This window comes from Heliangelus exortis, chromosome 7 (genome assembly GCF_036169615.1).
Source record: "Heliangelus exortis chromosome 7, bHelExo1.hap1, whole genome shotgun sequence".
Taxonomy (NCBI): domain Eukaryota; kingdom Metazoa; phylum Chordata; class Aves; order Apodiformes; family Trochilidae; genus Heliangelus; species Heliangelus exortis.
This window is the reverse complement of record NC_092428.1, coordinates 9,652,153-9,676,959: the sequence shown is the minus strand read 5'-3', so window position 1 is coordinate 9,676,959 and position 24,807 is coordinate 9,652,153. Positions and strand designations below refer to the sequence as shown.

General features: G+C 45.9%; 2 protein-coding genes across 8 annotated transcripts in view; one reads left to right on the top strand and one right to left on the bottom strand.

Annotated features, from left to right (window-relative positions):
* Window positions 1–6,174: 6,174 nt before the first annotated feature.
* FGFBP3 (fibroblast growth factor binding protein 3) lies at window positions 6,175–13,123 on the bottom strand. 3 transcript variants are annotated; one of them, XM_071748722.1, is made up of 2 exons: window positions 13,029–13,123; window positions 6,175–6,894 (listed from the first exon to the last, which is right to left on the bottom strand). In XM_071748722.1, exon 2 carries the CDS (start codon window positions 6,804–6,806, stop codon window positions 6,297–6,299), a length of 510 nt encoding a protein of 169 aa, XP_071604823.1. In that variant the 5' UTR covers window positions 6,807–6,894; window positions 13,029–13,123; the 3' UTR covers window positions 6,175–6,296. The 3 variants fall into 3 exon arrangements, with proteins under 3 accessions (XP_071604823.1, XP_071604824.1, XP_071604821.1); XM_071748723.1 differs by lacking the exon at window positions 13,029–13,123 and adding an exon at window positions 10,073–10,127; XM_071748720.1 differs by lacking the exon at window positions 13,029–13,123 and adding an exon at window positions 7,301–7,769.
* A 773-nt stretch (window positions 13,124–13,896) lies between these two features.
* Window positions 13,897–24,807, top strand: part of TBC1D12 (TBC1 domain family member 12) — a 42,699-nt gene continuing 31,788 nt past the window's right edge. For 3 of the 5 annotated variants that reach the window (XM_071748715.1, XM_071748716.1, XM_071748714.1), the window contains exon 1: window positions 14,103–15,071. In XM_071748715.1, coding sequence (XP_071604816.1) covers window positions 14,242–15,071 — 830 coding nt within the window. In that variant the 5' untranslated portion in view covers window positions 14,103–14,241. Of the gene's footprint in view, window positions 14,081–14,102; window positions 15,072–17,005; window positions 17,041–24,807 lie in introns of those variants that run through there. The other 2 variants (XM_071748719.1, XM_071748717.1) reach the window with 2 other exon arrangements.

The following is a 24,807-nucleotide window of genomic DNA, read 5'->3' as shown; positions in this document are numbered from 1 at the left end:
TAGTTTAAATAACTTGAAAGGATTCAGCATCTCTGAGAGTCCCACCACACCACCAGGTTGTGGGCAGAAATACAGAGGCAGGAACACACATGATCATTTGAGTCTCATTTCCTTAGGCAGCAAAGAGCATGTAGAAAGCAATGAAACACCTGCACAAACATGGCAGGCGAGGACCCACATAAAAGGCAGAGCAAACTACGATAGATTATATCCTGGTGGCACTGGGTGTGTACTCCCAATCTCTTCCTAAACTATGTTTGTTGCATGGGCACATTCAAAGGAAGAGAGTGGCCAGCACCAGTGATTTGGGTTCTCCCACTGTCCCGGTGCTGGCAGAAAGGGTCAGCTGTGCCCCAGGGATGTGGTGCCCACACAGGTGCCCCCTGCACACAGCTGACCCCAGCACCAGGGGTGCCTTGTCTCCCAGAAATCAAAATAGGAGCTTTTACCTCCCTTAGATTTATAGTACCTGCTTAAACCAAACTATTTTTTTCTCCGTAACTTTGGCACCATAAGGTTCCTGGCTCAGAGACATCTATTGAAGTGAATTGTCACATTACAGCTGCTATTTACCATGGACAAATAAAGCTTTAAAAAGTCCCCAGAAGCTATTAGGATGCCATTAATGTGTAGGTGTGTGGTGGAGCCTGGTGCTGGAGGATGTTCATTGGCCCTGTGCTGGGTGGGATGATATCAGGCCCAGCTTTCCATAGGGCCCCCAGCTTGCCCCCAAGTCTGCTGAGAGCTGCAAGAGAATAGAGCTGAGGGGAGAAAACCTCCATGCTACGGACTGTCTGCTCCAATGAGAACACAGGCAGCTTCAGCTGAGGATAAAAGAACTTTAAAAAAAAAAAGAAACCAGCTAAAACAAAAAGAGACTGTAGTCTTGGAGCTGCTATTTAAGGGAAATAAAGGGAGATGAATTGCAAGAGACCATTTCATGCTGAGGGATGTTACAGAGCAGCATTCCCCAGAGCCCTTAGGTCTCAGTGAGAGTTGTGCCAAGGCCCTTTGCTGTCAGGACAGAAGCATGCATATCAATTTTATACCATTTGTCTTTGATCAGAGACAAAAGATCAGCTATAAATCCTCAACATCTTGTCTCAACTAATGTGAAATAATACTCCCTTGTGTGGCACTGTTGTCTCCCCTTTCCCATCAAAAGAATACTAGTGATAAATTTATTCATAATTTTGAAAGATTTTGCTCTTAACAAACCAAACCAACCAACCAAAGGAACATTATTTTATGAGGACCAAGTATTCCTAGATTTCCTCTTAAAGATGAACATAAAACTTCCCCAGCTGCTCCAACAGCTCTACAAAAATGAGTGCAAAATAAGTGACTGAATTGCATGCCACAGGTGGTAGCATGGGGATAGTGCTGTGTCTCTGGCACTGCTTGAGCAGGCAGCAGAGCCCTCTGCCCAGGGCATGTGCTGGCAGCAAGTGCTTGTTAAGTGCATGTGCCAGTCCAGGATGGAAGAGCCAGCAGCAAGGTCAGAGTTCTGAAATATAGAATGTTTATACATATATTCATACATACATAATTTTTATACATAAGTAATTAATTATTTAAATTTTTCATTATATGTTTTTCTGTCAGTGAAGCATCCATGTGTTTCCCTGGTGCACCCCATGGGCAGACCCTCAGCATTTGTTCTTGTTGGTGGGAGCCCAGGGAAGGCCAGGGCTGCTCGGGGTTCAGGGGGGGGTCTCTCCCATGTGAAGGCTGAGGCCAACAGTAAAATCCAAGACTGGTGGTCAGGATATGTCCACTATTCAGGCAGTGGGAATGTTGGCTGGGCTCAGACTTTTCCTTGCTGCCCCTCTCACGCCCTCTCTCTGCTCAGAGGAAAGACACAGCATTAACCTTCTGAGTGCTTGAAGTAAATTGGGGGAAATATTTGTCTTCCAAGAGGCCAGCACAGACTGTACACACTTCAGAAAGCTCATCACGTACTGAACAAGATTAAGCCCTAAAACACTGAATCGTTTCTAAAGCCATGGATATTTTATACGTGCTTGTACTTAACAGATCCCTTCCATGTAAGGAAGGAGTGTCAAGGCTGGGAGAGTTAATTTAACTCTGCAATACTGTATGGTTAAAAGCCTCTTTCTCTATGAATTGAGCTTTGAATCCTTAAAAATCCAAATTGTTAAAAAGGAAAGGGTTTGGTGTCTGACACAATGACAAAGCCTGCCATTCACTCATCTCTTGTGTTGCTTGGCTTTACAGTGGGTCTCAGGCAGGGCTCACAGCACAAAGGAGAGCCTAGAATATGTCAGAGGCATATAAAGAGAGATTCCCAAAGATTTCAGGTTCTGTTACCCAACAGCTCTAATGTGAATGGTTGGGTTTTGTGGGATTTTTTGTTATTTTTGTTCTTCCACCTTACTCTTATTTGTTAACAGCCTTATGGCTTTTACATTGCACCACGTGTTTCCAAAAACAGAGCATCCCTTTGTAGGCTCCCCAAGAACAGATTGGTCTTAAACTCAGGTTAGAAAACATCAATATCAAGTGATCAGATGTGGAAACATTAAATATGCAAACACAGGCATGTAGAGCTGGTAGAGCTGATAGTTGGAACTGAGGTTGCCTGACCAGATTTCACTTGTTGAAAAAAATGAAAAGGGAACAGAGAAAGTAATTTGCAGAGCCAGTATTAGTAATGTAGGAGTGTGAAAGAGCACTCGTGTTCTCTGCTGCAGTAATTAATCCACTGAGGACATACAACAGTCAGTACCTGCTAAGCCAAAACTATGAGTATTTAAAATTTGCTTATGACAATTCGGTAGCACTCTGATACATTAAATTGCAATAGGCATACTGTGCATGGCAATATCTTAGCATGCACTGGATTATTTTGCATTCAGTTTCCCCTCACAAATGAAGAATGAATGGATTGATGGATGGTCCTTCAGAGGATCCTGCTGTCCAGGACTGAGAACAGTGGCTTTTTGTGGGTACTGGGCTTTTCTCTGAACTCAGGCTGACCTGGTATCCTCATCCATTCAGCTGACAGCAGCCCTGTGAATATAACCCCACCTGCAGCTGCCTGGGCGGGAGGTGCCCTCTCATTAATTTAGTCCAGGACCACCTGCCTCTGGGATGAGAGAGCTTGTCAGGCCTGCAAGGAAGGCAGCTAGGGCTTGCTTCTGGCAGGCTGGCTACACTGGCTTTTCTTGCTGAGGATACTGAGGGGCCAGGAGGAGCTGAGGAGGGAAAGATGAGATGACAGAAGCCATCCAAGCCAGGAACCGTAAAAGTGGTGAAGGATGACCACAGCTGCAATGGGAGAGCAGAGGTAAGGCTAGCTGTATGGTAGGTGTGTGGGTAGATTTGGTTGGCTGAACTAAATCTCAAGGGGTGACAATTATGTGTTGTGGTGGAGTTGTCATAGGGATGGAAAGGAACAGATTCTGATGGAAGTGAAGATCTTGGCCACACACAAAGCTTTCCTGTGTTTGGCTGACTTGGATGGTTGTGTCAGCTGCCACCTAGCCATGGAGGAGGATGAAAATGTCGAGTTAGGAAGCAAAAAGCCACAGTCTTCCCCCCAGTAAAAACAAATCTGAGGATCTGTCTGTGGTTTTCCATCCTTTGGGATCTGCAATAATCAACAGGCAAAAGCTGGATATTTGTTGCCATTCACCTCCAGGCACTGGTGTTATTAACCACAGTGGTTTAAGTTAATACAGTGTGGTTTATTGTGTTTCATTACTTGGTGGTGCTACACAAAAGACTTTGAGCTCTTTTGGAACATCAAGGGAATAAGGTGGTAAAATGTGGAGCAAGGGATCCTCTTCTTTTTTCTCCCTCTTGGGTAAAACAATGAATTTGTACCAGAGTTGCTAATTTAGTTTTCAAATACAGGGGGATGTGGATAATCAGATCAGTTGCCATGGTGTTCCACCTTTGCATCTGACAGTGTGAAATGCAAGCTCTAACAACACTGCACAAAGCTACTGGGCCAGTGCCATGGGAATAAAACAAAGCTGCATATTATTGCAAGATATTGTGCAATGCTGTGGCCAGCAGCCTGCTGTATGGCTGTTTGCACAACACTCGTGGGAAGGAAAGTGAGCTGTAATTTAAAAAAAAAAAAAAAAAAAAAAAAAAAAAGTGCAAGCTACATACATTGATAATGAAGCTTTTGCATAGTACAACTGAGAATCATCCCAGCTACCAGCTCTAAGGGAAAATGCCTTGGCACTAAGAGCTGCATGCAATAGCTCAGATCTTCTTGAGAGCTACTGGGCAGATACTTATTGTCCCTTGGTAGCCTCCTCACAGTCATCCTTAAAACCACATGGAAAAGTCTGCAAGTGCTGCCAGTCCCAGGCAGTCATCTGGAGCTCCTTGGGACCACATGCACCTAAAAGTGCCTGCAGGAGGCAAGGAAGCCTGGTTTACAGAGCAGGGCATGCTGGTGGCTGCCCTCCTGTCACCCCTTGCATGCACTGTGACCATACACCTATGTGTCTGTGGCACTTGGTAATATCAACCAGGTCTGCAAGCAAGGGGTTCAACTCCTCTATTAAACACAGAAGTTACTTGTGCAAAAGGAAGGCTTAAGAACAGCTTGTGAAGGTACAATTGCAGAGCTACATAAGCAATGGTTCTGTTTTGGTGCTTTTGTTGGCTGTTTCCACATTACTTTCTTCAAGTGTGTTAGGTTGGGTGCATTTTGAGGCTGTCTGAAGAGGCCACATTTAAGATTATCAGTAAGCAGCTCTCATTCTATAACCCTTCTGAACACTTTGTAGTGTGAATAATTTCAAAACCAACACTGACTTTGTCCCTGGGCACTACTTCATCAGTTTCAAATTCACTGATTGAACAATTATGTTATGAACCTGCCTTAAGGAAAGTGAACACTACTTCTTACTTTGTCAGATTTTAAGCATCCAAGTTGCAAGGGCTGTAAATCAGAAGCTTGCTCTCTTGTCTGTGTTAAGTTCAATTTAAACTAATTAAAATTCTGATTTAGGTCTGTTGCATCCATAGGGCTGCTGTGCTTACCTGTGAGCCTGAGTAACACTTTGTCCCAATAAGCTTGCCAACAGCTGAGCTGTGAAGTTCAAACATTTGCAAAACATTTTTACCTTTTTCCTTATATATGAGAGTAAAATTCTGTAATCCAGCAAGCTAAATAATGCTTCATAGGAATATTTATGACATGGCTGAGCACTCTCTCATCTGTGATTCTTTGGCAGAGGTGTATTTTCCCGCAGCAGAGAGCTGATGAGGCAGAGACCCCAAACCTTCTTAAAGTAATGCTAGCTTCCTCTTCTAGCCCAGCTGCTTGCCCAAATAATTATCCAGACTAAAAAGAAAATATACAAATATAGTTGGTGCTTCCTGGTGTGCCTGCTCCTTTGAGCCCTCTTGTTTGAGGGGCACTGGGGTTTATTTTTACATTGCCCTGTCTGCTTTATCCCTGGTTTATCTTGTTGTTTTACTGCACCTGTCAGGGATCCGATGTTTAATCACTGGTCCACCCTGTGTAAGGGAACCACAATGGGTGGTGTGCTGCTGCTGGGAAACCACCCCTCTGTGCTTGGTCTGCTGATGCACCCAAATGTTCTTTAGGAATAATGTATGAGAAGCAGCCCTCTAAGTCACTGCCAGGGTAATTTTGAGCTATTTCTGTGGAACAATTAAATTAATTTAAGCCTTAATCAAACACCTTTCTGCAGACAGGTATTGTTCCGGTTTTGTCACAGGTGACTTCTCAGGAGCTCCTTTTTTGTGAATGAGGGGACTAGGTTCTACCCACATTCACCTGAAGTGGAACCCAACCTTCTGCACAGCTGCACTGGGCAGAGCAGCTGTTGGAGCACAGTTGGGTATGGGCTGTAGAAATCACAATTTAAAAAAAAAAAAATTTAATCTATTTTTGCAGAATCTGAGTAAGATGTGCCTGAAGTGGATCAACTTTTTAACACCTCAGCCCTGTCTTCCCCCCTACAAAAACGACTTTCTTACATCAACACTACGTGTCTCTTGGTGTTCCTGCCCTTTGAAAAGCTTTAATATACTCAGATGCATGAACTGTCTCTAGATGCTCTTTCTTCAGTTAGCTGAGATGTCAGACACCTTGTTGAGCAACGTAACAATGCTGGAGGTATCACAGGGCTTGGATGAGAAAGGAGTTACCTGAGCTGCTTCTCATAAAATTGTTACCATTTTATTGGAGGGGGAAAAAAAAGAAAGCTGACAAAGCTGAGGGACGGAGTGGCAGAGGGGCGAGGGCAGGCAGGGCTGGGTGGGAGACCGGCGGAGGTGGTTCAGCCCTCCCAGAAGCCGACGAAGAAGCTGCACAGGGAGTGCCACCGCTCGCCGCAGAAGGTCTCCGTGGGGTCCCCAGTGGGCCCAGCGGTAGCGGACGGCGGTGAGGTGCCGAGGTCGGTGCCAGGACCTGGGGCCAGGCGGAGCTGTGCTTCGGAAGGAGCCCGGCCCGGTCCGCAGAGGCGGGGGCTGAGAGGCCCTCCGGGGTCGCAGGGGTGCCGCCGCCGCCGCAGCCGTCCCAGAACCTGCCGCCAGTACCGGCGGCTGCGAGCGCCGTATGCGGGGCAGAGCCGCGGCTCCCCGCGGTAGGCGCAGCTCCGTGCCCCGCCGCCCGCCGGCGTCCGGCAGCTCAGCCGCAGCTCGCTGGCCCCCGCCGCCGAGCGCAGCTCCCAGCTGCACCGGTGCTGCTCCGGCGTGGAAAACCGCCCCATCTGCGCCGCCTCCCCGCCTGTCCCGCTGGCGGCGGCCCCCAGGGCAAACAGGGCCAGCAGGGCTAGGGGCAGCCTCATCTCCTCGGCGCTGCGGGAGCCTTCTCCGGTGCCTCAACGATGGAGAGTCCCGTCATGGGGCCCGCCGGTCCGCCGCATCCTCCGCGTTCTGCAGAGACACGGGCACCGGCTGGTGGGTGGGCGCCCAGAGCCAGGGTCGCGCCAGGCTGAGCCTGGTGGGGTTTGTTCCGGCGAAGGGGCACAGAGAGAGCTCGTTCCTCCAGGGTCGCAACCCCCGGAGCTTTTAACTCGTTTCCCTCCCGTCCCTCCCTCGGCTCCTCTGCCGGACCGCCGACGGCGGTGGGGCCCCGGCACCACCTCAGCCAGGAAGCCGAAACCCCGAGGCAATCTGAACCGAGAGCCCGCACCCACCGGCCAATGCAGCGAGCGGCCGCGGCTCGGCAGCCGGACCCGGCTCCCGGCGAAGCGCTCCCCTAAAGCCCCGTCGTTTCCCCCCGACACTGTTTCCCCCCAGCGTCTCCCGGTATTTTTCTCTCTGTCCCGAGGGCACTCACGGTATGCTCTGGAGTGAGTGGAAGTGCCCAGGGCCGTCTGCGGGCTCCAGCGGCGGGGCCCGGGGTTATCAATGGCCGTGGGCTGCCCCCGCTGACGCCCCTCCCCGGGCCACCGCGTGGGGAGATGCTGGAGCTCTGTGCCCCGACGGCACCGACTTGCGGGAAGTTTCCAGACCACCCCCTCCCCTTTTGTTCGAGGAAACCACACTGCACGGCGGTACCGCCAAAGCATCTGAGGCTGAGGGAGGGGGGGTCTGGGTGCTGAGTCGAGCAGCAGGGGCCGGACCGAGAGCAGAGGAGGATTCTGGTGGATGCAAATAGATTGATTTATTTTCCTTTTCAATTGATAGATTGAAGACATAAAAAGGTAACTTGCTCTCAGAAGTAAGATATCAGTGTGAGTTGCTCTGAGATGGTTATTTTTTTGTTAATGTAGAGGCAGGCTTCCACATAGGGAGCATATGTTGGGAAAAAAATATTCAAGTTTCAAGAAAATGTAGATGTGATTTCCATGTTACTGCACGTTTGGGGCTGGGAGATCAGACACCAGTTTCAGAGCAGAATTAGGCTCTCAAAATTCATGTGTTCCAGTTTCATGGGTGATGTACTTTGCACATTTGTTCCATACTATTTATCACTGACACTCTTACTAAGCTCAAAGACAATTAGCCCTCGAGTTACCAGCAGCCCCCCCGTCTCTCCAGTAGCAGGCCAGCAGAAGAGTGTCCCTGCTCAGCACGCTGAGCCCAGCACCACACAGGAGACACTCCTCACCCAAGGCACTTGCAGGAGAGCCCAGGCTGTCCCCTGAGCTGCCACAGACTTCTGGAGATGCTATTAATGAGGTCCAGATACACTCAAATCGCCCAGGTGTGTGTATACTCTATGTTTACACTGGTGTGGAGATACTATCCAGACCTGCATTACTGTTGGTGTAACGCAGCAGTTGAACAGCAGCTGGGTGGTGGGCAGAGGGCCTGGGGATCATGAAGTGTAGGCCACTGCTGCACAGCAGCAACAGGGTTGGCAGAACAAAGCTAAAATGTAGCATTCTTTGCACAAAAATGTTGCTGTATGAATACTGACTGGAACAGTGATGTCTGCTGTAGTCTTTTTTTTTTTTTTTTTTTTTTTTTTTTTGGTTCATCCCTCCTGTACGGTGATTGCTTTAAGGAACACACATGCACCACATTTCTAGTAGGGGAAAGTCTAGCAAAACATCCCAAAAGAGTGCCTAAGTTACTCCCAGGTATTTGGGGTACCATATCCTGCTAATCTTTCCCCATGGGGCTGTTCTGTTTTGTACAAACAACGTTCAGTAGGATTCAGTGGAGGAGAGAGAGGCTGAAATTGACCCATTTGTCTGTGCAATCAGTCCTAAAAATGAAAGACTTCTGCAGAGACTGAGAGAATGCTGAAGAAAGGGTGGGATGGAGAGTCCTTTTTCCAACTCAGGGAAGCAGGGAGGCTTTTCAGATAGATCTCCCATCTCCTGCTGCATTTCATACTTAGAGCATGGGGACACTGCTCTCTCTATTTGGTTGCTGGGACAGGATGGGAAGTACCAGGGGGAGAGTGTCATGAGAAGGAAATAAAACAGTTGAGGAGACTAGGAGTCTCAAGTAGAAGCTGGTATCTCCTATCTTGGAGTTGTCTTGGACTGTCTCTTAAGGACAAGACTCAGTTGGCTGTTAGTAGTGCATGGCTCCTTGCTCAGCATTCTGGATTGTATAAATCCCTTTCATGGGTGCTGAGGACTTCCCATGGGCTGTAGGAGGAATCTTGGCATCTACTTTAGGGCTGTGGGTACCATGAGGCATCATAAAGAACTGCATTGTAACTTTTAAGACCCTCTGTGGCTCCATTGAGCATAAGGCACATCATGTGCCTTAGCTTATTAGTCCACCAAACCCTGCAGTTTCTTTCAGACTAAGTTCTGACCACCTGTAATTACCATATAGTAATACAGAGATCATTTCCCATTTTCCACATTCTTGCTATCAGTTATGCAATGCAAAATGGAACTGTCTAATATGTTTGGGATTGTTTTTGCAAAATGTTATCAAGTATCAGATTTGGAGGGAAAGGATACTGTGTTCTAATTAATGTTTTCTTTTACTGTTTGATTTGGACAAGTTTACTTTAAATCTCACACAAATTATTATTGTGCAGGAATTGAATGAAAATTATCCTCCTCATGTAGTAATTTCATCCTCCCTAACCTTCCCTGTGTTCTACTGGTACCTGTGTTTACACACACATTTTTCTCCATTGTTGTGAATCATCTTTTTCAGTAAAGAAGATGTTAGTCTTTGATAACTCGTTACTTCTGTAACAATTTTCCCTCACATGCTACAATTTTTTGCCTTGTTTCTCATAGGGATGGCAGGGGGTGGGAAGATTGTTCTTACATTATCAAAGCCACTGTGTCATTTTGTTCTGTGTTTGCAGTTTTGACTTCTCATTCCTCTCAGCTTAGAATATAGCCTTTGTAGTTCTAAAATTCAGCTGGTTATGGAATTGTCTTCGAAAACGTAATCAAAGTGTGCACTGTGACAGAGATACTTGTCATGTATCTGCAGTGAGCCTGAAACAAATCTCTGAAGAGTTAATGGGCTTGTTCATGTAAATAAATGAAATAAAGAGCCTGCCTACTATGCAACTCCTGCAAGGAGACGAAACTGGAAGGAATTATGGATATGCTGGGCTATATTGCATTTTGGACTCCAATCCAAATTCTAATCCAAATTCCAAGTGAACGCGAATACTCACAGGAATAGTACAATACATTGGGTTCAGCTCAGTAGAAAGAAGCTTCCTTCACCCTGTTAAAAATGACCGAGACTCTATATTCTGATAATGGTTTAATTAATTAATGAAATTGAAATTGCAGTGAGCAAAACAGCGCTGGGTGAATGGGGAGTCTCCGCTCCACTCACACGCACGCTTCTAAAACTCTAGAATTACAATTCTATGAATATTAAAAAGGGGTGGGTTTACATATATATTCATAGGGATTACGTCATGTTATTACAATATTCATAATAGGCGGAGTCTGGGTGGAGTCCAGGCGGAGTCCTCTCTTGGAGAGATATGGGGGGTTGTTAGGGGGTCTTTGGATGGAGTAAGAAGTCTTCCTCAAACTTGAACCCTTTACCTTTCTTGTTTTCTCCGACTTCATTATCTTGTTACAGAGCAAAATCAGGCCATAGCCATAATTTTTCCCTTATCTGCTGGTTGTGGCATTTTTATGCTGTCTCTGTGCAGATGTTCACATTCTTTTGGTGCCTCGTTAGCCTTGGCAGTGCCTTGTTTTAAGAACAAGGCCCACGCTTCAATTATTGCCGAGACAGAAGTTTGTCTCGTTGTGTTGCTTACACTGTTTTTGTGCAAAATTATAGGTCTCAATTGCTTTGTCTAGCCCCATATTCACTTTCTTCTTAGTTTAATTCTGAATTTACTGGTTAGGAATACAAATTCATTAACATCATATATCACAACCCTCATCTCTTTCTCCTGCTTCATTCCTGCCTGCTCTCTGCCAGCTTGCACCTATGGCTTTGGTGGTTCCCAAAGCGTAGCTATGAAGAAAAAAAGATAAAAGTCAAAGTATCTCTGAACAACACCTGAGGTTTCTGGCACCCAGGTGGACAGTGCCTGTGGATTAGATGTCTAGTTGATTAGCTAGATAGAAAGAGGAAAGCAAAAGCCTTTTGGATCATAGTGGGGTTTTGTGATTTTGTTTGTTTTCTGTATTCTGGTCTATTAAGAAGCAGTGTAATTAAATCTCTGTTTTGGATGCGATGACAAAAACTTCTGATTGTTTCTATCTTAACCTGGTTTCAGATAAGCTTGATTTCTTGATAAATTTCTGTCCCTATGAGTTTACTGACATTTAAACTAGGAATACTGGGAAATGCTAGCAGTCTTTTCAGTATCTTGATGGTGATATCCAGAGAGCAACAGAAATCTCAACCATAGCAAGCATAAGCACACATAGGCAAAGCACCACATGCTGAATTATCTTAATACAGGTGTACAGCAGGTTTGTTCCACAAGCAGAGTAGGACTGCAGCATGAGACCTGTGCTAAGGAGAAGCTTGCAGTGTGCAGAAATCAGCAAACACTGAGTCTCCTAACATCTTAATTTATTGTTAGTTAGGTTCTTTTATAAGATTTTGTCCAGGCTCTGTATTAAAAAGTGCAAACTGGTATCAGTGAGGGGGCAAAAATGTGTTTGCCAAAGTAGCCCAAAGGAGAACTTCTGGAGCAAACTGCCAAAGACCACAGCTACACTCAAAACAGAAGAGAAGGTTTTGGAAACCCTAGAGTGCAGTTGCTCCAGCATATTGATTTGAGGAAGCCATTCTGTATTGTAATCAGAGAAGTAGTGAAACAGCATAGGAAAACCAACAGCTACATAGTGGTTGTACTTTTAACTGTTAAATGTGTATTTTAGTTACCAGGATTGGTTGGTGTAAGAGGTAAACTAGTACCTGTGGCCTTGCTACTTGTTATTTTGAAAAGGAGAACCTAGTGATGGGCATTGGCCTATATTTTTGTAGAGTTTTTGGGGTTGTTTTTTAAGAGCAATGTTGTTTCTTAACACTTGGGAACAAATAAAAAATTGACAAGTTTCCTTGTTTATAATTTCCAGAACTGCAGAGTGTTTTTTGAGCTGCAGACTCCAATTTCTTTTCCAGCCTCTGAGATCCCATGTGTTTGCTCAAGTCAAGTCAAAAAGGGGAGAGATCAGACTTTTTACATATAAAACACCCAGGGTTGCACATCTCGCGTCAGAAGTACAGTTAGGAGGTGACAAGAGAAAAAAAACCAACAAAATTTTTTTTTTCTTTAACAAAGCAAAGCCCAGAAGGCTTTATATTGTGAAGTCCTAACAAGAAGTTACAACACAACAAAATTCATTAACCTTTTATTTGAAGATTCCCAGTTTAAACCTTTCTAAAATTCCTATATTTTTAAAGAAAAACAAACAGCCACCCAAACAAAAATCCAAACCTTAGAAGAGGGTGGCTGTTACTTCCCCATTTCCTCTCCCTCTGGGCATGCCCCACTTGCCTGCCTTTAAAAGCAAAGACCTCCACAAGACCTTTGAAGGTGGAGTTACCAAATGGAGGACTTCTCTGGCCAAGGATTTTCAGAAGAGTTGTACTTCTGTTACCAGCAGTGAGTATTTACTGTTGGAATACAAAAGTAAACCATTAGGTTGGGGTGCTACCTTTGGTCACTTGCCTCAGGCAAGTGGTAGCCTTTACATGGAGTCTATGTTGTTACTGTTTTTCGGGGACTTGAACCCTCTTCACCCTTTCTTTTAGATATGACTTTTGCCTTCCCTTCTCTTATTCACTAGGTATAGGGGACTTAATTGTTTTTTCTTCTGAGATGCGGTAGGAAACACGGGTGCTGCCACCTGCCCTCAGGTCCTCCATGCACCTCCCCAGTGTTATCCCGAGGAGTTTGGAGATCCCATCGCTGCTGCAGAGAACATTCACTCCATGATTTCAAAGCGCCCATCCTATTTCTCTCTTCTCCCTTTCTCATTTATCCCAGAAGGACGTTCTGTCTGCTCAGACACCCAGGCCGGGCGCTGCCCTGCCCGCCCCGTCCTCTGCGGCCGCTCCTTGGGGCAGGCGGCGGGGGCTGCCGTGCTGTGCCCCTTCGCCCGCTCGCGATCCCACCCCGGCCCCGCTTCCTCTCCCCTTCCTACCCAGGACGGGACACGGACACGGGACCGGTTATTCCCTTCCGAGGTGCCATGACCCTTTGTCGCTCCGTGCCCCCTTCCCGCGGCTCTGCGCTCGCCCCCGCTCCCCTCCCGGGCGAGGCGCTGCCGCGGCTCTGGGTGACGAACGCCGCTGACCCCAATCCCCTTTCCGCTGCGGTTCAGCGGGTGGCTCCTCTGCCGCCCGCCCCCGCAGGTACAGCGCTGTCGGGGCTCCGCGGGTCCTCCACCGTTCTCCTCAGACCCCGCCTCGCTCCGGGCTCCGGGACTGCGCTTCTCGGGCCGCGCCGCCGCAGGCCCCTCGGGTGCCCGCCGGTCTCCGCCCGGCCCCGTCTCTGCGACGCTGCCACCTTCCCCGTCCTGCCTCGCCTCCCGTAAGCACATCTTTATCTTTAGTACCGGGCATCCCTCGCAACACGTTAAACGTCTTTTTATTATTGTTACTCCTTAAAAAAAAAGGTTAACGGTGATCTGATGGTACCATAGGCTCCGGCGCCCTTTCCATGGCCCCAACCCCGTGCGAGGCCTCGCCGTGCAGGGTGCCGAGGGGTCCGTAGGTGTGCGGGGGAGGGAAGGTAACACCGGTGCGCGGTTGTGCGGTGCGCGTGCCCCACTACCGACCCTCTAGGCGGGTGACAGCGGCGTGCCCGAAGCGTGCACGGGTGCCGGGGCAGCCGGAGGGGATCCTGCAGACTTGTGCTATCCCAGCAGGAGCGGGCAGGCGGTGAGTGCTAACTCTGCACCGGACTGGGCTTTCCCGTAGCAGCGGCGGAACGCGCCACGCACTCCGCGCGGTGAGGCTTTACCGGGCGTACGGTGACGGGGCGGGGCGAGCGGCCTCCGAGGCGCCGCTCTGGCGGGGAAGATCCTGTCTCGTTGGCATCTCTATGGTTCCGGATGTAGTCGCGCCGGGGAGGGCGGGCCGCGCCGCTCTTCCTGCCCTGCCTCTCTATGGTGGCTTTCCCGGGGGAAGGGCCGCCGTCAGCGCTTGCGCGAGGCGGGCCCGCTGCCCCCCCCCCGCCGAGGCCGCGGTCCCGGTCCCGGTCCCAGGCGCTGAGCGGCTCCGGCTGCCAGCGCTCGCGGCGCCGCCGGTGCGGAGGAAGGCGCGCGCCCCGCCCCTCTAGGCCCCCGCCGCCCCGGGGGGGCCGCGCCCCCGACCCGCTGCGCCGCTGGCATCCCCGGGGCTCCGCGGCGGCAAATGGTGGGGCCGGACGATGCCGGAGCTCCGGGCAGCGCAGCCGTGCTTCCCGCGGGCCGGCAGGAGGCGGCGGCGGAGGAGGCGGAGGAGGAGGAGGACGAGGAACGGGATGGGAGCCGGGGCCTGAGCCGGAGGAGCGGAGGGCCGGGGTCAGGGCAGGAGCGGCTGCTGCAGCAGTACCTGGCGGCGCTCGGCCCCGGCGCCCCGGCCGGGGGGAAGTGCTGCCCGGAGAAGCCCGCCAACGGGGCCGCCTACTCCGTGGGCCCCTGCGGGAGGATGACCAACGGGGACGTCGGCTTCCTGCTCCTGCCGCCGCAGGAACCGCTGCTGCCCCCGCCTCCTCGGGCAGGACGGGCCGAGCCGGGGCGGGATGAGCCGGGAGAGGAGGAAGCGAAACTGCAGAACGGGGGCTTCCTCCCCTGCCCGCCCGGCCCGGGGGTCGGCGGCGGCCCCGCGGGAACCGCCTTGGAAGAGCCGCTGAGGAGCTGCCGGCTGCGGAGCGAGGCGGAGCGGGGAGGGGGGGCGGTGGCCACCAGTCCCCCGCCGCCCTTCGGCCCGGGGGACGACGCCGGCAGCCGGGCGCATCCTGTCCCTGGCGTGCGGACCTCCCGGGGCCGGGCGGAGCCCGCTGCCCTGCCCCTCGGCTTCACGGACGTGAACCTTAACTCCCGCAACACCTACGAGGTGAATCGCCGCCGCAGCGCCCCGGAGCACCTGCCCCACGGGGGGACAGCGCCAGCGGTCCCGGCGTCGCCGCAGGAGCCGGAGGAGAGGGCCCGGCGGGCGGGCATCGCCGCCGCCGGCAGCAGCTTTGCCGAATTCTTCACCAGGTAAAGGAGAGGGCGGCGGCGGGGTCGGTAGCGGCGCCCCCGACAGCGTCCGGCCCCGAGTCTGGGCCGGGGGAGGGGATGCCCAGTGAGACCGGCGGGCCGGGCGCGCTGACGACGGGGACTCAAGTCCGTAGGGTCTCTGCGGGGTGTGTTAGGGTTGTCTGAAGGACCGTGTCTCGGCGTCGCTTGTGTGCTGCTGCTGCTGGGGAAATGATGGGCGATTCCAGCCTCGATGGGCGCTTTTGCCACCAAGTAATTATTGCTACAGCAGGAGAGAGGCTTGGAGTTTGACGTGAGGATAACGCCATAAAGATAACTTACACTGCTACAAACTACTTGGACTTCAAACTAGAATTTGCCAGACTATTTTATTATCTGAATGAACACAGTGGTACTGATAAAACTGCTTGGGAATAAGAAGCTGAAAATTCTTGGTATTGGAAGCTATTTTCTGGTGATTCTGAGAATCATCGTGGAAGTTGTGAAAGCTCCCAAAGCTTTAGCTACTAGTTGACAGTGTAGATACAGCTTATTCAAAGCTTATTCAAAGCATGGTCGGGAAAGCTTCAAGGGCTAGGCATTGTGCTCTAATTCAGTTGCCTTCTGTTAAGTTTCTTGCTCAAAACCATGAACTTCAGGATATCCAGCTTCATTATCAAAGCATTTCTCACTCTGGCATATTACGTAGGAGATGCATCCTAACTTTAGGTTGTAACATATTCTATGTTATTTTTATTATGTTTGAAGAGTGGAGTTTAATTTCCAGATTTCTAACATTTTTTTGTTTTATTTGATTCCCCAAAACCCAGTTATGGTTATTTGTGACAGTCACTCTTTCAGCACAATGGGTCCCTGTTTTGAGAACACAGAATAAGATTAACTGAAGAGTAGATGTAGGAGAGGTTTGATGTCAGGGCAATATCCCAAATTGAGAAATAGCCTACTTCAGCCAACCCTAAAGAAAGGGAGAGAGGGATTCCTGCCTGAGGGTAAGGATAGTGGAACTTGCAGGTTAAATTTGATTCCTCCACTTTGCTCAAGGATAGGTTGAGAGAGGTACCTCTGTTCCCACTGTTTCCTTTTAGTGTCCTTCTCCTCTGCTCTTTCCCCCTTAAAATATTATGTGGACTGAAGTATATGATTTTCCTGATGTTTTATTGCTTGAACACCTTGACCAGTAACGTTGGTACTTGATGCTTTGTGTCCCAGAGAGATAGTTCAATGAAATTCTGGAGAATTTTCATTATAGAAAAGACAGTACAGTAGAAGTTGTTGTCAATATGAAATAATATTTACTGTTTTCAGTGAAGGCTTGGATAATACTAGGAAAAAAATTAATTGCTTCTATTCTGGCAAAAGCTAGTGAAAAAAAGGATTTGCTAGAGACAGTTTTGTAATTAAAAACTGAGAGAAGGCAAGGGGGAAATTCTTGCTGACTTCAGTTGAAAGCTTCATTGTTATAATTGCCCAGTCAGACAAACTGTTCAGTCATGGCAGATCTAGGTTAGGAGGCTGCTGTTTCCAGCTGCTTGTTCCCAGCTCTTCAGTTATCAGACTGGCCTGCTTTGCAGTTCTTTGCAATCATCCATGTTAATTGTCTGTCTTCATTTCACTGAACCAGAGAAGCCAATGAGGTGAGGTAAGGGAAAAAGTGAGCAGCTGTCTACAGCAGCATCTTACCTGGGCTCTGTGACAAGATGAGAGGCTGTGCCCTTGAGATGGTCAGTAATAATTATTCTAGGATCATGGAAAAGTTTACATCAATGATTGAAATTTTTTTTATTTTTTTTTTTTATTCAGGTAAGTTACTAGGTGTAGGATTTGGCACTAGGATATTAAGTTGTATTATTAAACCTGTCAAATCAATGCTAACAACTTTTAACTGAATAATAATTGGTTTTGCTGTCTTTTTGTTCTACCTCTTTGTTTCTCTCGGCATGTGAAGTGGGATGCCTCAAGTGAAGCAGAGGTATGTGGAGTGAAGTGCTGTGGCAAGGAAAATTGCATGACCTATGGTCACTTGTCTCCACTCTGCTACTGTTATGGTCAGAGCACTAGGTGGCTTCTTAAAAGTCACCTGTCACTGCTTTGTACTGCTGTGTATGATTCATAATACAGTCATGTTTAGGCACTGTTCTTACGGTTTGGGGTCTTATATAGCAGCTTACAAAGGCTATACTCTTGTTCTTGGGTTAGTGGATTGCTTTTGGGGAGCCCCAGTGGATTGCTTTTAGGTACAGAATGGTTCAGTGAGCAGGAATGTGTGAACAGTTGAGTTAAAGCCATGATAATAACCTTGATTCCAGCGTACCTTATTCCTCAAAGCAGCAAATACAGAGCAGAACAGTAAACCAAAACGGGCAAGCAGCAATGAGTATTCCAGAGCTGAGATAAAGCCATGGTGATTCTTAACCTCATTTAAAGATGTGTTACTCTTCACAGTTCTGTATGTATGTACTCAACATTTTCTCAGCTTGTGTAGATATTCCTTTCTGAACTTTTAATTTACTAGATAAATTTAGTTATCTGGTAGTTGGCAAAGTTTCTCATTCCTGGATTCAAGGCTTGCTGTGCTACTAAATAAAGCACCATTTTACCAAATATTTTTCTCAATAAGTAACAAATTTTCCCCAAAAAATAGCAAAGAGCATGCTGTGAGCAATAGGTATAAGGGGCTGTAAACATATATTTGGTGGTTGGCATATATATGCTTATAAAAAAATGTTTCTTGTATGTTTTTAGTCTTATTCTTAAGGCACATGGCAAATGTGGAAATGGTTGGTGGCAACCAACATGGCTTCACCAAGGGCAAACCATGCTTGACAGATTTGGTGGCCCTTTTACAACATGGTCACAGCATTGGTGGATGAGGGAAGAGCGAATGATGTCACCTACCTGGACTTGTGTAAAATGTTCAGCACTGCCCCTCACAACCTGGTCTCAAGATTGGAAGGAAATGGATTTGATGGATGGTCCACTCAGTGGATAAGGACGTGGCTGGATGGTTGCACTCAGAGAGTTGGGGTCAACAGCTCTATGTCCAAATGCAGAACAGTGGCAAGTGGTGTTCCTCAGGGGCTGGTAGTAGGACCTGTGCTGTTTAACATCTCTGTTGGAGACATGGACTGAGTGCACCCTCAGTAGGTTTGCTGACATCAAACTGTGCTGTGGTTGACCTGCTGGGTGGAAGGGATGCCATCCAGAGGGACCTTGACAGGATTGGTAAGTGGGCCCATATCAGTGTCATGAAGTTAGACAAGACTAAGTGCACCTGGATTGGGTCAATCCCAAGCATAGATACAGGTTGGGTAGAGAGTGGGTTGACAACAGCCTTGAGGAGGAGGATTTGGGGGTGTTAGTGGATGAGAAGCTGCAAAAGAGACCTGCTGATTTGGTTATGTATTTGCAGAAACCAGCCAGCTGTGCAAATCACCTACAGAGCATATTACTTCTGGCCTGGCATTGGGGTAGCAGTTCAAGAGGTGTGGATGTTGTGTGGGTGAACTTAAGGCTTCAATTAGTAGAAAATCAGTTTTCATGGTCATAAATGAGTATATTCTTTCAGAACTTCTGTGAGCCAGACACTCAGAGAGGTGTTCTTGTCAATTCCTTTCCTCCCAACTGAAAACATAACCTATAACCTATGAGAGGAAGATTTTTGCAGTTTTTCTCCATCCTTTTCCAGGATACTTCTTTGTTATGAAGAAATTCTGTTCAGTTTCCATTGCCTTCTTGAGAACTACTTGAGAGAGTCTATACTGATCGAGTAGTGTAATAAAAGTTGCTGTCTTGGCTCCCCATGCCTGAGGCAATTCTGTTGATCTTAAATTTCCTGAAGGCAGGCTGTAGGCAAGCCAGGGGATTGTCTAGAATTAAGGAGAAAGACAGAAAAATAGGTCCTTCTGCCTCTGCAGAACTCGGCAAACTCATGCTTGCTGCCTCTGTCATGAGGTCTGGTTCAAGGCACTCGGATGCTATAGGGAAAGGGTGTTTGTACTTCACATCTTGTGCTTGAAGAACAGCAAGCACAATTGTTGATTCTTACTCTTCTGCTTTCTAGAGCAGGGGAAGCTTGGGCCTGTCCAGGTCTCAGATCTTGTGAAGCTCAGACCTGTCTGTGTTGCTTCAATAGCCTAGTGTATCCATTAATGTAGGATCTCATCTGTCCTGCTGCTGGGCAATAAGGAAGTCAAGCAACAGTCCACTATGCTGGATGCCAGAATGCTTTAAAAAAAAAAAATCAAAAAACATTAGAGCTGCCAAAGGTATTTTAGATTGTTGCTAGCTATGAAACAGGAAAAAAAATGGAGATTCCAGAGCACAAAGTGTCTCTGCTTTGAGTGGCTAAGGGAACCAGGGTTGTTTGGTCTGGGGAAAAGGAAGTGAGGGTGGTGAGATGCTGGAACAGGTTGTTCAGGGAAGCTGTGCGTGCCCTCTGCCTGGAGGTGTTAAAAGATACGGTGGATGGGGCTTTAAGCAGTCTGGTCTAGTGGAAGATCCTTTCCAATCCAAACCATTCTATGACCTATCACTTTCTGCAACTACCTGAAAGGAGGCTGTTGTGGGGTGGCTATGTCTCTTCTCCTAAGTAACAGGACAAGCCTCAAGTTGCATGAGGGGAGGTTCAGATTGGATATTAGGAAAAGTTTATTCTCTGAAAGAGTTGTCAGGCACTGGAACAGACTGCTCAGTGAAGATCTTGAGCCACTATCTTGGGAGACATTAAAAAGATGTGTAGATGTGGTGCTTAGGGACATAGTTTAATGGGACTTGGCAGTGTTAGGTTTACAGTTAGATTTGATAGTCTTAAAGTGGATTTGATGATACTAAAGGTTTTTTCCAACCCAAATGATTCTTTGTGGTTATAAACCTAGCATTTTGCAAGTTTCTTGCTGTTCCTCAGATTCTGTAGGCCACTGGGTAGTACGCTGGGAAGTTTTTTTCTTGCTTTGTAAAACATGAAACCATCAGGCAAAACTGAAAGGAATTGTGCTCTGCCATAGTAACATCAGCTCTTTAACAGATCAAAGATGGATTCTTGTGTTTCATAACATTTCTACAATTTATGACTGAAGCAATGACACAAAATACATTATGGATTGCTAACAGCAGCAGAAACCTGGTACACTGAGTGGCTACGAAAGTAGTACTGTAGTACTTTGTAGTACTACATTACACAGCAGTCAACAGGCACTCTGTCTGGGAGAAGAGAAAAATATTAAGAGGTTTTACCAGGCTTGTCAGAGTAGTAAGCATCGCCAGTGCTTGGGAGTCTTCAAAATAAAACTGCTCTATGTTTCAACTTAGAGTTCAGAGACTTGTAGGCTGTGTCAAAGGCTGGAAATCTTTCTCACCTTTTTCTTGAAACTGTATATCATCTAGGAACATTTGGACTATAGGTGTAGTGACTGTCTTGATAAAGCTGTTAACTTTTTTTCCTTAACTGAAAGTGAGTTCCTACTAGATCAGTTTTAGTTAGTTTGTTTCATTAGGTTTTACTTTCATGAGGTCTTGCTGAGCCGCTTGAAGAATTTGCTGTTGTCAGGAAACAAAGGGAATGTCTCTTCCCTGCTTCTGGTATTTATTTGATCCTCTGAGAGCTGCTGCAGCTCACTAAGCTGCGGAGTGAAGAAATGTGGATGGTTTTTTAGTGGGATTTGTAAGATGAATTGTCTTGCAAGGTATGGAGAGTCTTGGAGTTGGTGCAGCAGAAGGGAGTGTAGGATGTGACTGCACAGAAGAGAAATGAGCTTTTCCTTAGTGACCCTGAAAAAGCTTGGCCATTGTGTGCATGTTTGGGATGAAGAGTTCTTACTCATGTAGCATTGTTTTACTTGGAGTATGATGTTAGTTAACTAGCTGCAGCTTTTCTGGAGTAAATATTCCTGGACATGGAAGAGACAGCAAAACATCTGTAGTCAACGGGTAGAAATTCTCTTCTTCTAGCTGTGCTCTAGGATTTTGATTTAGATTCTGTGGGCAAGTGACATTGGGTTATCATTACAGAAGATAGACCATAGTGTTTGGTGTAGTGTCAAAATAGCTGCTGAACTGCTTGATGATTATGAAGATTATACAGTAAGTTGGCATGGATCTCTGCTTTGTCAACTTAGTCTGAAAATAAAGGTGAGACCACACTGCTTATCTTCCTTTACTATTTTTCTTGTACTTGAGCATTCTGAAATTTAAGAGTGTCTGCTTATTTACATATGTTTTGGAATGCTTGAGCTTGTTTGTAAATCTGACCTTTGCAACAGTTCTTTGTTAAGAGTATAATGTAGACTGTTAAATACTATTTATGTAAGTGTTCTGTACAGAGTGTTCTGTAATACTGCTGAATACTTTCAACTCTTCAAACTTTCCAGGTGTTTGTGTACCTGTAGTAAAACTGTTTTGCCAATAGAGTTTGTAAAGCAACTTTGGACAGGTAGCTTGTGTAGTAGGGCTGATCTAATTGGGTCTTCAGTTCATAATAGTTCTGTTAATCTTTGTATCCTCTCTAGGAGGCCAAACCCCTCCTTTTTTTCCCTATCTATCCATCCTTAGCAACTCCTCCTTGACAGTTCACTAGATTTTCAGATATACCTAATTGTAGCTGAGGCTTTAGTTGGCTACTGATATAAATGGAAATGTCACAGTTCAATTTTAAAAAAATGAAGAACCTGCAAGCTTTGTCTTGCTAAAGATGCATGTTCGGCTGGTTAGGATTTTTTTCCCTGTTGTTTTATGTTTTGGTGCGAGGAGGGGGAAATAAAAAAATTGCTTGTTTACCACTTAGAAGACTGCAGTTTTGGAGTATTATGTTGAAGTTGCTTTGGAAAGGGTGGTTTGGTAAACTCTTCAGGTTGCTTTTGTGTGGAAAGAGGAGACTGCTAAAGGGTGCTGAAAATAGAAACATCCTGTAATAGATCTGTGTTTAGGGGTAACAAAATATAAAGAGAAGCTAGTGTCTAGCTTCTAGTAGCAAGGTGGTGGAAGATGTGAACTGTAAAATCAGTTGGGTCACCTCTCCTCCATTATAAGGTAGAGCTTGTAAACCTCTGATCACAGCAATTATATAAATGTATTGAATCAAAATGGGCCGATGTGGTTTTATTTTATTGAAATTAAAAATATAGAGTGTGTAATAAGCTCTGAATTTATTAGTGTTTTGTTCTAAATCTTCATGTTCATAATTTTAAACCAAACCTAAAAATACTTGCATGCTAACTTACAAATTAAGGTTGAAATGTGAGACTAAAGGATGGGTTCAAAAGTATATTTGTAAAATAGGGGGTATTTGCTCTTACTGTCTATGCTTGTTTCACTTTTCCAGCCATAACAATGACTGGAAAAACACTTCTGAGTATGTGTAAGTGAGCAAATAGGTCATGGACAATATCATGCAATTAAAATCTAAAATAACAGGGACATCCATTGGTCTAAAAGAATTATTCTGTGCACTCTGAACATAAGTTTTAACTTCCTGGATGCCTTTTAATCAGTTCCTACAAATGTTCCACTGCATATAAGCAGCTCAAAATGTAGAAATAGAATCCTACTTGTGTTGCTCTGCAAGCTCTGTAAGTGGCTAATAAAAAGTTTAATTTCCTTTTAATGATTTATTATTTATGCTTAGACTTGAGTTGCATTTGTTTTTGTATGTAAATTATGGAAAAGTCTTGTTTAAAGCAGAGGACCTAATTGTCTATAATCAAGCAACTTTTTTTTCTCTTATTTCCAAGTGGTTGCACATAGGACTTTAATGACAAGATTTGAATATGAAGAAAAATTCTGTTTTGTTCTTAAGCAGCTTTTGCATTTTACACATGGTACCGTGCCAATGTAAAAGTAATAATTCTTGTTATATACTCAGCTGCAGTCATGAAGGAATATGGAATTGCAGGTTTGCAGAGGTCTTCAGAAATTTGCAAAATGTTTTGAAAGTATATTTTTAAGTAAAAATGAATAATTTCAATGCTATACTGTAAAAAAGCATCTATAGCAATTCCTTGAACATACTTGTTCTAACTCCTTACAGATACAGCTCTCTGGATAAAGGTTACTAGCTACATAAGTAGTTTCCTTATCTGTTTGTCTTTCAGGTAATTCAAATGTCAACAAATTTTAACCTTAGACCTCTTGTATATGCCTAGGAAGCCTATGTAAAAATTAGCATAGGGAGAGCAGACTGTGGACAAGCAGAACTCTAACCTTTCCAGAGATGTAAAATCAATAGTATCATAATGCATATACAGGTTTTAATGAGTTATGTTATTACATATTCCTTTTACAAATACTGAGACTTTACTGGAAGAGATGGATTTTTTTTTTAAAATGTGCTTTAGGTGTTGCAGAGAAATGCAATTTACAGTGGTTTTTAATTGCATTTTTAAAACTCTGTTTAAGACAAACAGAAAACTTAGTGTTGTTTTTTTTTCCAACCTGATGCTCCTTTGTAGCATTAATTCCATGCTGGATTTCCCCTCTAAGCCTTTGTGATTCTGAGAGGAAAAGTCATACAAGTTAGAATGATGGTCACATGCTTTATGTTCTCTTATGAGACCATGGCCTTGTCTCACTAGTTGATACCACTTCATTTTTGCCATTATTCATAATGCAGGATTTTCAAATTGGAGACAAGTAGGCTCATTTTAATATGCATCATAATGATACCTTAAATGGCTCAGGTGTAGCATCCAACTTTGACTTTCCAGCACTTGAAATTTGCATATAAATAACTAAAAGCAGCTGAGCAGGTGAAGCTGAAGGTGGAATTCTAATGATTTCTTTAACACCTAATAAACAGAATGATCCTGCAACATTTCCTTCCATGTGGAGGAGGCACAGCCCTATTAGGACACCTGTCTGCTTTGTCTGCCTAATTCTCTTTGACTTTCCCATTCCTTTAAAAAGTCTCCTCAAAACTGCATTACTAGACTCACTGGCTAAGCAGTTAGGATGGTTTTCTAGGCAATCACATTGAGTGTACTTAATGCACAACAGGACTGTATTTTAGTTTGCCATTTTGCAGCTTAGTTGCATTTCACAGATTTCTAAGTTACTGTTTTATTTTTCCTTTGTGGTTCTAGCTTAATTTCATGATCCTGATTCTCTACCAGTTTAGAATTAGTTCCTGTGCTACAGAAGGACTTCCTCTAGTCCTGTAGCATTCCAAGCTGGGGCTGGCACTTTACACATATTGTGGAATATATGGGTTTAAAGGCTACTGGCTATGGTGTGATGGAGTGAGTGAAAAGACAAGTCAGGATCTGTACTATGTTTTGAAGTGAAGGACTGAGGCTTGTGAATGCTGTTTCTAAGTGTTACTGTTAAGAACACTGGACTCAAATGGGAATTTTAGGGGAAAATGAAAAGTAAAATACCATTGTTTGCTTCCAATAATGCAGTACTATGTTTCAACAACATCAGAACCATGACTCATCAGAGATGATTCTTCTAGCAGGCTCTTTTGAGGCTCAAAGTTATGACTAGAAACCCTAGGGTGTCAATATTTAGTGGGAAAGAAAGCAACTTCAAGTTTTGTTGGGATGCACAGTGAAATATTTGCAGCCTGTTGTTATTGGCATGCAGTGGAGTTGTAGAAGGGAAAGATCTCTATGTGTATCCTTGAAAGTACTGTAGCAAAGTGACATGTAGCTAAAAACTAGGTTTGAGTTTGGTTTTGGTCAAACTGAAGTCTGTCACAAGACTACTTGGTCTTGTGGAGAGGTGAATCACTTATACCTAGAGGCAG

What these genes read in the sequence shown, in the direction of transcription:
- FGFBP3 (XM_071748722.1), bottom strand. Translation starts at nt 6,806, where the DNA reads ATGAGGCTGCCCCTAGCCCTGCTGGCCCTGTTTGCCCTGGGGGCCGCC.